This window comes from Eurytemora carolleeae, unplaced genomic scaffold, assembly GCF_000591075.1.
Source record: "Eurytemora carolleeae unplaced genomic scaffold, Eaff_2.0 scaffold137, whole genome shotgun sequence".
NCBI classification, from domain to species: domain Eukaryota; kingdom Metazoa; phylum Arthropoda; class Copepoda; order Calanoida; family Temoridae; genus Eurytemora; species Eurytemora carolleeae.
This window is the reverse complement of record NW_019396143.1, coordinates 168,790-183,627: the sequence shown is the minus strand read 5'-3', so window position 1 is coordinate 183,627 and position 14,838 is coordinate 168,790. Positions and strand designations below refer to the sequence as shown.

At 33.5% G+C, this 14,838-nt stretch overlaps 2 protein-coding genes across 6 annotated transcripts; both read left to right on the top strand.

Annotated features, from left to right (window-relative positions):
• Positions 1 to 4,567: 4,567 nt before the first annotated feature.
• Positions 4,568 to 6,610, top strand: LOC111696266 (uncharacterized protein DDB_G0271670). Its single transcript, XM_023465825.1, has 4 exons — positions 4,568 to 5,086; positions 5,173 to 5,291; positions 5,614 to 6,199; positions 6,268 to 6,610. Exons 1-4 carry the CDS (start codon positions 4,678 to 4,680, stop codon positions 6,540 to 6,542), a joined length of 1,389 nt encoding a protein of 462 aa, XP_023321593.1. The 5' UTR covers positions 4,568 to 4,677; the 3' UTR covers positions 6,543 to 6,610.
• Positions 6,611 to 9,876: 3,266 nt separating this feature from the next.
• On the top strand, positions 9,877 to 11,873 carry LOC111696265 (uncharacterized protein DDB_G0271670). Of its 5 annotated transcripts, XM_023465824.1 has the most exons (5): positions 9,877 to 10,415; positions 10,501 to 10,622; positions 10,874 to 11,181; positions 11,227 to 11,471; positions 11,540 to 11,873. In XM_023465824.1, exons 1-5 carry the CDS (start codon positions 10,007 to 10,009, stop codon positions 11,827 to 11,829), a joined length of 1,374 nt encoding a protein of 457 aa, XP_023321592.1. In that variant the 5' UTR covers positions 9,877 to 10,006; the 3' UTR covers positions 11,830 to 11,873. The 5 variants fall into 5 exon arrangements, with proteins under 5 accessions (XP_023321592.1, XP_023321591.1, XP_023321589.1 ...); XM_023465823.1 differs by having other exon boundaries at positions 10,501 to 10,619; positions 10,880 to 11,471; XM_023465821.1 differs by having other exon boundaries at positions 10,501 to 10,619; positions 10,874 to 11,471.
• The last annotated feature ends 2,965 nt before the right edge of the window (positions 11,874 to 14,838 follow it).

Sequence of the window (14,838 nt, the reverse complement as noted above, 5' to 3'; positions counted from 1 at the left end):
GGAAAGCTCTTATGCTCTTTTTTTAGAATCTGCAAAAAAATGCAAGTTTGCAAAAATTAAATTTCTTTTGAAAAATCAAGATATATGCAAAAATTGGTGCAAAATTTTAAATAACCTGATGTGTAATTAAGAAAAACTAAAAATGTGCAAATTTTATTTTAACGGGTTGTATGCAAATAGTTTAACAATTTTTTTCGTAAAACTTGTGCAATCTGCTTCCTTATGTCAACGGCTTTCCAAAAAGCTAAAAATTATCAAAATATGACAACTGAAAGTGGGTCAAAAGTCAAAACAAATATTTAAGGAAAAAGTGGTCATTCAGGCAGTGTGCCTGAGGACTCAGGCAGTTAGTACAGGGTGTCCCAATAAACATGGGAATTCAGTGACGAATTTGATATCGTCTTTTTAGATATTTCTTTAATTTAGTAGTGATACCTACTGAGAAAGCTGTAATCTGTAAGAGTTTTGTCTGCTCATGTTCATATTTTGTTTGTTTATGTTTTGACTGCATACGGTTGTACTTAGTAAAACAAGAAAATTGCAGTATACAAACAGAGTAAACTTGTCAGACTCGTCAGACTTCACTGTTTATCTTGCAAAGACATTATAGACACATATTTACAGTCATTTACCCTTTTCATAAAATAAACTCTAGCAGACATGGCTTTTGAAATTAGGTATTACAATGCTAATTCATAACACCCTTTATAAAAGGAATAGGGTTAATACTACATTATTTAAACTATTAGTTACTATAAATATTCATGATTACTAAAACATCCTTTAAACCTTAATCACTACAACATTCTTTAAATCTTTAGTCATATAAAATAAAGCTAATCGCTCATATATTATATATATATATATATGTATATATAATATATAAACGAAATCAGAGAAGAATTGAAGTTGTTAGTGGTATGAATGTTTTTATGCATAAATTCAATTATATGTCATATCTAATCTCTAATCTAATACAGGGTGTCCCACGGAACATGACAGTTGGTGAATAGTTTAGAATGTCTTCTTCCATAATTTGATAATAAGGAGCCTAATAACATTTTTCATATGACAGTTATATTATAGTTAAATTGATTTCACAGTAAAATATATAGGAGTTAAACATTTTTTTTAAAGAATTAAACTGCAAAAAGTCTTTGAAATCAGAATACGTGGAAAAAGACATTCAAAACTATTCACCAACTGTTATGCTTCATGTGTTCGCCAAAAAAATAATAATGATAATTTACATATATATTTACTACAGCTGGCCAAACGGCTGGATAAAATTGGCTGATACTTTTTGAGGGAACCCAGGGGTGACATTGGCTAAAAGAATTCTTTTTACTCCCAAATTATAAATTTTTTATGTCAAAAGTTGCCACCAGCTGAGTTGTAACAGGGCAGAGCAACAGGAGAATACTTAATGATTTGTTGGAATTGTTGGAGATACTCTGGAGAAGGGAGCTCAGGGCTGTCCAGGAACTCACAGGGTAGAACTAACGGAGAACCAAACACAGCTTTAGAGGGGAGAAATTGACAAATCTTCTCTGGGATCACTCTGGAGACCGAGTAGAACCAGAGGTAGATTATGAAACCAATCAGACCCAGCTAGTAGAGCATAGAGGGAAACCTTGAGCTAACAGTGGAACCTCTCCACAATCCCCTTAGGCTGAGGATGGAAAGAAGTTGTAGGAGAGTAAATTATTCCAAGGAACTTGTAAACTGCTTGCCACGATCAGAGGTGATCACTGATAGCACTCCAAACAGAGGAATCCTAGAGCATAGGAGAACTTTAGCACAATCCTCTGCTTTAGTAGAGTGAAGAGGAATTGCCTCTGGTCATTTGGTTGAACAATCAATGGTTGTGAAAAGGTAGGAGAAACCATTGGACTGAGGAAGAAGTCCAAATAAAAGTGAGAGAATCTGCTTCCTGGAACCAGGATATGCTGAACTGGAGATTTCACATTACTCTGTTGGTAGCTGAGATAAGACTGAGCCCAGAGGTTTACATCCTTAGCAAGTAATTCCATGTCAAAACTCCTGGAAACCAGTCTCTGGAGGCATGTATGTCTGGATGAGAAACTTGTTGGACGGAGTTGAACACTGCTCTTCAAATAGACTCTAGAACTAAGGGGTGTAGGAACCCAGTAGAGACATTACAGAGAAGTCCAGAGGAGCTGGAGAGACTGGAAAGGAGACAACCTTCATACCTTGCCAGAAACCCTCATACCAAGATATTTAACCTCAGGCTTGACAAACTCATACTAGGCAGGGTTGATGCTGAGACCATTGAGGCGGAGACGGTCAAGAACTTGGCGGACATGGCAGAGGTGAGATTCTGTGTCAGGGCTGCCGAGAAATATTGCCAAGAATCTGGCCCATCATCTAAAAAGTGCAACTGGCATTCATCAAACCAAACAGAATCCTTAGCCACTCAAAGAGGCCAAAAGAAGTTATCATCACCGTCTTTGTTATTTTCTTCTTTGGACATAGGCACTTGATAGTAGCCCTCGGTTAAATCCAACTTGGTAAAAACCGTATAACTGTTGAGGCTGGAGATAAAATCAGCAATGTTGAGGTGAGGGTATCTATCAGGCACTGTCTAAATGTTTAAATGGTGATAATCAATGCAAGGGACCAGAAGCCATCAGGTTTCTGAACCATGTGTAGAGGGCTGGCCCAGTAAGAGTTAGAGCGTCGTAGCACACCTGCAGCTTCCTTAGCAGCAAACTCCTTCCCGGCAAAATCTAGCTTCTCAGCTTTAGCAAAAACTGGTGGCCCAAAAGCTTTTGGAACAGAATGATAAATTGGATGCTTAGGAACAGTAGCACTATTACCTTTAGAAGAGATAACATCTAGATATTCAGCTAACAAATCTCTTTCGCGGTTGACAACAGTGCAAGATAAAGTTCTGAAGGTTTACTGGTGGGAACAGAGGAAACGATGGGGATTGGTTCCAGGGTGGAAGCATCCAAAAGGTGGGAACCAGCTACCTTGACCAGCAGGTGGTGATGGTGGAGAAAATCAGAGCCATGGATATGCATGGAAATCCTCTCAAACCCGCAAAAACCAAACTGGAGAGCTATCTGGTGGGAACCAAATTTTTGAGTTGAACACCAACACTGGAGCAGGAGGGTGGCAAGGACAGTGTGGAAAAACTGAGACAGTGGCTCTTGTGTCAACCAGGAACTTGTGTGAGTAAAGAGAATTCTTCAAAAATTCAAGTTTAGAAAATCCCTGTCATTAACTAGTTTCCTGAACGGGAACAGGGTTACACTGGTTAGCCTCATCTCCCCAACGGGAGTGATACCAACTCCAGCAGAACCAGCTCTACTCACTTATTCTGGTGCTGAGGAATGTCTAGAAGATCTGAGAAAAGATATGCCAGCTCAAGACCAAGTGGAAGAGTTACGGAATGGCAAAGCATACGCTTCTTCAAACTGATCAGATAAAACCTGGACAGGGAGGCTGTGTCCAGGGATGGTCTGGAGTGAGTAGGAAAAGCCCAATAAAAAAAAGCCCAATGTTAAAATTAGGTTGACAAGTAAATGCTGCAAATCATTTCATATATCAAAGACAATCTTTAAATCTCAACTCGAATAAATTTGTTTTTCAGAAAACCTTGTAGTTGTGTCATAGCTGTAAGACTAAAGCTAAGGAAGGGTTCTAAATACAATGTAAGTTCAAAGCAACTATCTTTAAAGGTTGAATAGTTTATCCTTAAAACTGTTTGATCTCCAAACGTGGGTTAATAATTAATTTTTTGTATGCTTTCATCTTGTAAAGATTTATTTTTCACACATACATTAAAAAAAAAATTATTATAACAAATATAAATCTGCAAAAATAATATCTTGGCAAACTTGCTCTTGCCACCTCAAAGGGTTTTGAAGAATAAAAGATTTGTCAGACAAACCTGTTCTGTTCTGTGCAAGCAAAATGTTCATTATTCCAAAATACCTTCAGTAAAGTTCAATATTACAAGCAAAGGTTTTTTTCCAACATTGTATCAAGACTGCATTTAGAACATTTACTAGGATTAAACTGACATGGGGGTGTATTTTCTTGAAAATCTATTTCCCCCCCTCTCTCCAAAAGTTAGATATGTTTAATCAGATCAGGAAAAATTTTAGTTTTTTCTTGCTGAATTGGGAAAAATAAATCATATTTAACGGAATACAATTTTGGGTTAAAAGTATCAATAAACAAGATATAATTTGACTTTTGATGACAACTTTTAATTTATTTCCCAAATTGTCTAAATTCATTCCCTCCGGGGATCTGCTTAGTGATTGCAAAATCTATGTATTATATCTCATAGAAATAAACATTTGACTATCAATTTATCTAGAGAAGTCATTGCAATTAGTGTTGACTTAAGAAGGACACTTTGTCAGAAAAGCAAGGACAAACAATTAAACTAATGTTACATCTCATGCTTTTATTGTCCTCCCAATTTTACAGATGATAGATATTAATTTATACGGAGAAATAATAACATGACAGGGTCAGATTTCAAAAGTTTAAAAGGTTAAGATCGTCCAGTTTTTGTTTTAGTGTTCTTTCACTTGTCAAAACAAGGAGGTTCATTCAAATAAAATCATTTGCAAAGATAACTCCACACTTGTGAATCTAAATTTTACATAAGTGAGCAGTTAAAATTCTTTAAAACCAATGAAATCCCAAATGTTGTACCTGATTATTGTGATTGTATTTAAGTTTGCGGCTGCTTCCAATAATACAACAGAACCTTGTGAGAATATTCACAACACTGGATGCAAGATTCTTGACCAGTATTTGTCAACCATTAAAGGAGTTGAAAGCTGCTCTCGAGCAAATTTTAAGGAGCACTGCCCTGGCCTTTGCCCTCCTTGTCAACAAATGGAAACAAGTGAGACTCCAGAATGTTTTGACAATGTAGCGGAAAACTGTGAATTGGAAGCTATGAATTTTCAAACTCTGAATCCTGGATCTGAGGAATGTAAAGATGTTCATTTTTACTTGGTCTGCAATAAGTACTGTACAAAGTGCAAAAACGATTGGTGGAGTCATTTTATATCAACGCTACTCAAAAATAATGAAGGTACAGTAATTTTATCCATAAAACTATTCCAAATTTTTCTAGGAAAATATTATTCTGTTACCATAAAAATTTTTTTTTTTTTTCAGAGGATTCAACTACATCAACAACGTTCAGCATCCTAAGCTCTACGGTCAAAAATGATGTTTCCATTGATTCTGAGAACACTACATCAACTGAAATATCATCTACAACAGCAACATCTCAGGGGAATAGTTAAACCAAGCTTACTTTGATAATTGATAAATTTAGCAACCTTGAATAAATTTAATAAATTTATGAATGTTAAAAAAAAGATCAAATAAACTTGCAGGTTGATTGCTTGTCTAAAAAACTTTAATGTAGATAAAACAAATGAAAATATCTAAATCTTTCACATAAGATCTATTAAATTACAAATTTGCTAATAATTAGTCAAGACCTCAACTGTTTTAATTATGTCAGTTATCTTTTGGCTATTTTATTTTTTACAATGTTATTTAAGACTTATTATTCTGGAGAAAGAATTTGAGATAGTTTATTACTTCCAGGCTGATGACAGCAATTCTTCATCTTCTACCACATCCTCCTCTGTATCTACAACTTCTCACTGTTCATCTGCAACTTCTTCCACAACATCTTCTTCTGCTTCTTTATCTTCAACTACATTTTCTCCTTCTCCAACTTTATCAACTACATCATCAGCAACTTCATTATCTTCCACTACTGCATCTACAACATTATCTTTTACAACATCTTTCTTCTCTACAATATCTCCAACTTCATCTATGATAACAACATTATCTATGTCTGAATCATCTTCTACTTTATCTTCTTCTTCCACTGACCCATCTCTAACTTCCTCCTTCTCTACATCATCTTCAACTTCATCTTTGTCAACAACATTATCATCTTCTTCTATATCTTCCTCTTCCACTGACTCATCTCTATCATCCTCCTCCACTACATCATCTTCAACTTCATCTTTGTCAACTACATTATCTACAATATTATCATCTACTACAATATCTTCCTCTTCCACTAACTCATCACTATCATCCTCGTCCTCTACATCCTCCTCCATTCTTTCATCCACATCAACCGAATCAATTACTTCAACCTCATCTAGTCCTCAAGGTGAAAATCATTAGGATACATTTATTTATCCATACTTGCAATTTGATTTATCTTTTTATTTTCTTTAGGAAGCACAGTGGATAATCTAGAAAGCACTATAGAAAATATCATTAATGAAATTGAAGAAAATAACAGTACATGTATAGATGCTCTCCCAGATTGTCCCACTTTCATGGCCCGCATCACCATCATGTTCCCAGGCCCTTCAGCTTGCTCCAGATCTATAATCACCTCAGTGTGTCAAAAAAGTTGTAATTTATGTATGTTCCAGGAGTTAAATGGTGGTAAAATTCCTGTTGGGTGGATCACAGAACTAATTGATCATTTTCAACCAAAGCCTTAAAGATATGTAATCAAATGTGATGAAATAAAAGCTTACTGTAAAATTCAATAAAAGAAATCTGATTTGAATTGTCCCAATTTTCTATAATTCTTCCAATTTCAATTCAAGGGCCAGTCTGTGGGATAAAAAATGTTAAATGTTTTCAAATACAGAGAGTCTACACCCATGTTACTAAATTTGGCCAATGGTCATAGACCTCATCAGGAACTCTTGGTGGTCTAATTAAGGGTGCAGGAATAAAATTTGACCCTTTACTAATGACATATTTATTTGTTTTTTTGGTGTTCCCTTTGCCAGAAAAATTGGAATGTCTAAATGTTTGGCCCATATTTGACCTTACTCACTGCAGATTCAGGACCAATGAATTATGCAAATAGGACGGCAAACAGATTGTTCATTTGAGATCCATTCTTTGTGTATTTCATTTGAAATCAAATAGTTTTGTACTTCATTTTTACTCTTATCCAGCTATCATGTAAACAGAAAATAGCATTAAGTAGAAGGGAAAATATTTTTTCATTAAATAAAGCTTTATTGATAATGAAAGCAAAAATTCCATAGAATGTTGTTTGCGTTATATTGGTAAATAGGCATACCACTGTAGTATGACTAAAAGACCAGACAAATATTGATAATTTCTAGTAAAAGAAATGTGAAACTATTGCCATTTTATTAATACTCATTTATTTTGGGTTGATCTTAATACTATAAAAAAGGTATTTCCATGAGAGTAATTGTTTCATCGTGCATAAGGTGGTTTTAGGCCAAGTGTTGGACAATTTTTAAAATTCTACTTTGTTAACTCCTGCATTACAGCTGGTGTGTTAAACATATCTTCAATCCTGAATTTAGATGCCATCAAAATTATGCTGACAATTCAATAAATATCAAACATAAAGACTTGATACAGTGAGACCAATTAGACTTTTGAATACAACGACATTTAAGAAAGTAAAGTGACTTTGATGTTGTGTTAAAGCAGAATGTTTACCAGTAGTTTGATAATAAACTTCTCCAGTGAAACAGAAAAATAAATAAACTGCACTTTTGCTGTGTTTCCTGTTCATTGGATTGTAACTTAATCCTAACTGTGGATTAAAAAGGAGAAGTGAAATCAAACCAGGATTTTAGTTGTACAAGCCAAACCAGTATAGTAAGAACATAGACAATGTAGTGTTGCTAAGAAATCCCACTTAGCCTCTCGTAATTGGCTTTCTTTAAGCGAGTTTGCTTTTACCTATGTGATCGTGGATTATAAACACTAATAAATCATCGGAATCATACTGTTCATTAAACAGCCAGATAACAGAGAGGAGAGAGAAAATGTTAGATGAAGGTTTATAGCTCGAAAAGATACAACAGCTACCACCCCCACCTACAATCAAACATATCTACAACACACACATATTTACATCATCTAGATCCTCCTATTTTTTCTTTAATCCAATTTTCCCGACAAAAATTCCACTGGAGGGATTCAGTTATCCTTCCTAGGGGTTTATAATTCCACTGGAGGGATTCAGATATCCTTCCTGGGGGTTTATAATTCTACTGGAGGAATTCAGTTATCCTTCCTAGGGGTTTGGGGTTTATAATTCCACTGGAGGGATTCAGATATCTTTCCTGGGGCTTATAATTTCACTGGAGGGATTCAGAAATCTATCCGGGGGGTTGCTAATTCCACTGGACGGATTCAGATATCTTTCTTGGGGGTTTATAATTTCACTGGAAGGATTCAGATATCCTTCCTATGGGTTTATAATTCCACCGGAGGGATTCAGATATCCTTCCAGGGGGCTTATAAATCTACTGGAGGGATTCAGAAATCTGTCCAAGGGGTTTAAAAATCCACTGGAGGGATTTAGATATCCTCCCTGTTGGTTTATAATTCCACTGGAGGGATTCAGAAATCTTTCCAGGTGGCTTATAATTTCACTGGAGGGGTTCAGAAATCTTTCCAGGGGGTTTATAAATCCACTGGAGGGATTCAAATATCCTTGCAGGGGGTTTGTAATTCCGATTCAGAAATCCATCATAGGGTTTTATAGTTTCACTGGAAGGATTCAGATATTTAGGGATTCAGATAACCCGTAGAAAGGATATCTAAATTAACATCTTGGGTTAAAAGGGCTTTTTGAAATGGAGTTGGAAATAAATTGGAAAATAAAGAAAAGGTATGCTAAACTCTGTGTGTCAAATACATGAGCAAATACCTGAATTCAATTTACATTTACTTTCTATGGTTGACTTCATCAAAAGAAGAAATGTTGAGGTTAAAATACGAAACAACATATATGGTTTTAATTAAAAATGTTACTTAATAATTGTCTATGATACAGAATATATGTTTCATTAGGAAGCAGTTCTTTAAAAAAAACAAGATAGTGAATTTAACTTTAAAAAATGAGAATGAGAACTAATATTCTAAAGTTTAGCGAATAAAAATTGCAACGTTTAGTCAGGTTAGAATGCAGTACATGATGCAAGACTAAGTGAGATTCAGTTAATACAAAAAAGAGAGAGAAATACACATGGATAGGTATGAAAAGATAGGAGAGAGGGGGGAAAGAAGAAAGGAAACATTCTGAAAAGAATTCTCAGTAAACCTGAAAAAGAGGAGAATAACTTAACAAAACAGGAGAAGAACATAGCCAAATGAATTCCTGCTATTTGGAGAAGGAAGGGTGGATGGGGGGAGGGGTGGAGATTTATGAAAATAAAGCTTAGTATAAAGAGTAATTTGAGATGAGATTTTCAATGGGTGCAAATCAAGAATTACATCTTAATCTCAGTTTGAGTTGGAAAAGGACAATGAAAAATAATAGAATTTCATATGATATTATGCAGTTTTGTCAATCATGGGAGAAGCTGAAAAGCCTATCCATCCTTGTTAAAGCTAATTAAAAAAATTTAAAGTCAAAAAATTTCTGTAAATGTATAATGAATAATACTTTATACAACAACACCCATGGTTTTACTTTGACTTTTAGCATCTTTAAATAATAATAACCACAACAACAAAAATTCCTAATAATATTCTGCAGTAGGAAAGAGTTTTGCAATATCTTCCTTATTTCATTTTTGCACTTGGCTTTAAGCACTTATGCTCAATATTTAAGAAATAAAATCATAATAATAGTGTCATAATATTTAGCATGAAGAGCATTATCAAAAGAATGAATATATGTTATATTCATCTGATATTGATATTTGAAGTCATATTAAAGCGCCTTTCAAATTTTACAGATGATAGATATAAAGTTTACACGGAGAAATAATAACATGACAGGGTCAGATTTCAAAAGTTTAAAAGGTTAAGATCTCCAATTTTTGCTTTAGTGCCCTTTCACTTCTTAAAACGAGGAGGTTTATTCAGATTAAATCATTCTCAGAGATTCTGCTCTTCATTCCATACTTTTGAATCTGAACTTAATGTAAGTGAGAAGTTAAACACTAATACCAGCATGAATCCCAATATAATGTTCATGATTATGATGATTGAATTGAGGTTTGCGTCTGCTTCAAATCATACAACAGAACCTTGTGAGAATATTCACAACACTGGGTGCAAGATTCTTGACCAGTATTTGACAACTGTAAAAGGAGTTGAAAGCTGTTCTGGAGCAAACTTTAAGGAGCACTGCCCTGGCCTTTGCCCTCCTTGTCAACAAATGGAAACAAGTGAGACTCCAGAATGTTTTGACAATGTAGCAGAAAACTGTGAATTAGAAGCAAAGAATTTTCAAACTTTAAGTCCTGGGTCGGAGGAATGTAAAGATATCCATTTCTACATGGTTTGCAATAAGTACTGTACAATGTGCAAAAACGATTGGTGGAGTCATTTTATATCAACGCTACTCAAAAATAATGAAGGTATAATAATTTTATCCATAAAAACTATTCCAAATTTTTCTAGGAAAATATTATTCTGTTACCATAAAGATTTTTTTTTTTTCAGAGGAGTCAACTACATCAACAACATTCAGCATCTTAAGCTCTACGGTAAAAAATGATGTTTCCATGGATCCTGAAAACAGCACTACAAATGAAATATCATCTACAACAGCAATATCTCAGGGGGAGTGTTAAACCAAACTTTAATAATTAAAAAGTTTAGCAGCCTTGAATAGATTGAATACCTAAGATTTCAAATGAATGTTAAAAAACAGATCATATAAATCAAACCTGACGCTAATTTTCTGTAGTCAAGCAGGTTGAAAAATTTCAAAATTTCTTTTTAATTATGACAGTAATCTTTTGACTATTTAGTTTTTTTACAGTGTTCTTGCAAACATATCACCCTATAGAAATAATTTGTGATAATTTATCAGTCCCAGGCTGATGACAACAACTCAACCTCTTCTTCAGTGGATTATAGTTTTAGCGTATCTTTACCCTCCTCAGAACTCTCTACTTCTGCAACATCTGATATTACTACTTCATCCCTTGTTGTTTCGTCTTCTACCACTTCCTCTTCTTCATCTACAACTACTCCATGTTCATCCACAACCTCTTACACAACATCCTCATTTACAACACCTTCTTCTACAATATCTTCTTCTGCTTCATTATCTTCAACTACATCTACTACTACAGCCTCCTCTACTTTATCATCTTCAACTTCATCTTCCTCTTTAACATTATCTTCATCTTCATCTTTGCTAACTTCATTATCTACAGCTACATTAACTTCAACTTCATCATCTTCGACTACATCTTCTCCTACAATAACTTCCTCTACTTCACTATCTTCAACAACATCTTCTTCAACAACATCTTTCTTCTCTTCATCATCTTCAACTTCAACATTTTCTACTAAATCTTCCTCTTCCACCAACTCATCACTATCATCCTCCTCATCTAAATCCTCCTCCATTTTTTCATTGGCATCAACCGAATCAATTTCTTCAACCTTATCTAGTCCTCAAGGTGAAGATCATTATGATATAGTAATATTACCTGACTTGCTCTGTGACTTATTATTTAATTTGATTTAGGAAGCACCGGGGAGAATTTAGAGGTAGAAGGTGGAGAATATGTTGAAAATATCATTAATGAATTTGAAGATATTAACAGCACATGTATAGATTCTCTCCCAGATTGTACCACTTTCATGGCCCGTATCACCAGCATGTTCCCAGGCTCTACAGCTTGCTCCAGATCAATTATCACCTCTGTGTGTCAAAAAAGCTGTGATTTATGCATGTTCCAGGAGTTAAACGGAGGTAAAGTTCCTGTGGGTTGGATTACAGAACTAATTGAACATTTTCAACCTAAGTTATTATAATATGTATTCAAAGGTGCAGGAATAAAATTTTAATGTAAATTTCATTACAAAAAGTGTTTTTTAATTAGAGAACAGTATCTCCCTCGACCCTCCCCCCTTTTTTATCATGGTCAGTTAAACTACCTATCATTACTTACGTTTGGCAACCTTCCGTTAATGAATGGCAAGTTTAAAAATTAACAAAAAATTCTGTTAATGAATGTATCATTTAACGCCTTAAGGTTTATCATTGAATCCCTTGGCGGTTTAAATTTCCATTGATTCTAATTTGTCTGAGAGTAAATGACATTCCTTTTTAAAGAGGGGATTCAATGATAAACCCGAGGGCTTGCTGATTTTGCGGATTTTTTTTTGACTTTGAAGATTTTCAAAGTATCTTTCAATGAAAATATTCCGGCAGGATTAAATGAAAATTGTTGCATACCAAAAAACAACTTTTTATAAAGGAATGACAAAATCTGGTAATAATGAAATTGTTAACAAACGGAAGTAACTGTTCATTCAGAAAAAAGCACGAGAAATAAAAAAGAACTATATAGGGATGTATTTCAAAACAGCTTTTACAAAAGCGACGGTTTGAAATGTAGAATTTGTAATACAAAATATGTATTTCCTACAGATGGTAACAGGAGGAGAAAGGAATACAGAAAGTACTCATAATGCCGTTGATGATATTCTTTACAGCTTTTTGGAAAGCGTTAAATAAGATTTGTCTGCTACAAGCTTTATAAGGTTTTTATTTGCCTTTATATTCATTTATATTTAATCTGTAATTGTGACACATTTTAATTGCTAAAACAGTAGTAGTTTCATCATCCAAATCATTTTAATTGATAAAACAGTTGTAGTTTCATCATCCAAATCATTTTAATTTATAAAACAGTAGTAGTTTCATCATCCAAATTATTTTAATTGATAAAACAGTACTAGTTTCATCATCCAAATCATTTTAGTTGATAAAACAGTTGTAGTTCCATCATCCAAATCATTTTAAATGATAAAACAGTAATAGTTTCATCATCCAAATCATTTTAATTGATAAAACAGTTCCCCCCTCCTATTGATTTTGTACATGGATCTCATATGTAACACATGGATATAATTGGTCATGTGGCCAATGAAAGTCGTCACTGAAAAACTTTAACCACGCTTAGATTTGTTATAAATCCAATATTTAAAATATTGATAGGTAAAAACTAGGTATTTTTTTATTTTAGTAATATTCATTTATGGCATTCATCAAAAAATACCCTTGGAAATTCTAGAAATTTATTTTTGTCCATGTTTAGTTGGATGTCAGATCTTCAAAACTATCCTACATATAACGACGTCAGAACGCAAACTTCTCTTAAAGCCAAAAAACAAAGTCAGATAGAATGCACGAAGTTAAAGTTTTCCGTTTTAAAGTCAAGCCACTTCGAATTTTTAACCTACATACATGAAGAACATTCCTGTTGTGCTACCGAGTTCCCCATTAAAAATGTTAGACAAATTGCTCTGAGGATTCATGAATAATGATCAGACACCCCGACAAATAGAGATACAGAGAATATACGGTAATTCCTCCTGAACTTGGTTTCTTGAATTTGGTAGAATTATCCAGTATTTCAAAATATTTTCCAAATGTATATTTTTGAAAAAAAAACTGAACGATTTTCTATTTTTTGGTGGTTTTTTATCTTTCCTGAAATGAAAAAATAACTTTATAAAAACAATGGAATAGAAAGACAACAGTATTAGCAATACTTAAGCGTTTTGATGTTGTTACGAAGCAAATATTTTTATTACAGTTAAACCCTAAATGAGCCATACATCGAAAGAATTTATCAAATGTCACCTTGACAATTTTTATACTATTTTACGTATTTCCAAAAATAAATAAATAACCATGAATATGTGGGAACAGTTTTAAAGAGCTCCATATAATCATTTAATTAAAAACTAAATATCTGCAACATTCTATTATCAGATAGTGAAGAATACGACATTTGATAAATTCTTTTGATGTATTTAATATTTAGGGTAACTTAGCAAAGCACAAGAAAAGTGAAATTTACACTGCTATGTCTAATGTTCATTGAACTAGTTTAAATACGGACTTGAGTTTAAAAGTCGTCTTTTTAGTTCAGAGTTTTTCTGGTTATCTCTGTATATTAATGTAGATTCTTTTTAAACAGAGAGTTATAATTATATTAAAGACTAGCTGTAGAGCCCGGCGTTGCCCGTGGAAATTTTTTTTTTTTTTAATTTTGAAAAAAAAATTATTTTGAAAAAAAAAATTCGATTTTTTTCAGCCTATTACACTCCCCGGCTACCCATGAGTGTTCACAAAAAATTAAGTCCATTCGGTCCAGCCGTTTCTACGCAACATATATATTTACGAATGTATTGTTTTCATATATAAAGATTATTTTATGAAATTTTTGTTTCTTCCTAAGCTGGCTCGATTTCTTAAAAAACTCAACTTCTTGAAAAAAATGAAAAAAAAACTTCGACCTTCACATTGTTATAAATGCAGATTTTTTTGTCTCATTCTTTGTAGATCTATCTATAGCAAACTACTTTCATCATTATTTATTTAAACAGATGACGACATTTAATTTAATGTCTGAATCTCAGAAAAGTGCAAATCATTCTACCATTACGGGAAATTTTGCTATAGTAGTCAGTTTCAGTGCAGTGGAGAGAAATCAACCTGTGTGTATAAAATACATGTTAACAGTTATATTTTCATTTATTATACAGTGAAACCCTTAATAACGAATACATCGAAAGAATTCATCAAATGTCGTATTCTTCACTTTCTGATAATGGAATGTTGCAGATATTTAGTTTTTTAATTAAATGATTATATGGAACTCTTTAAAACTGTTCCTGCATATTCATGGCTGTTCATTTATTTTTGCAAATACTGAAATTTACGTAAAATAGTATAAAACTCATTTAAAAATTGTCAAGACGACATTTGATAAATTCTTCCGATGTATTCGTTATTAAGGGTTTCACTGT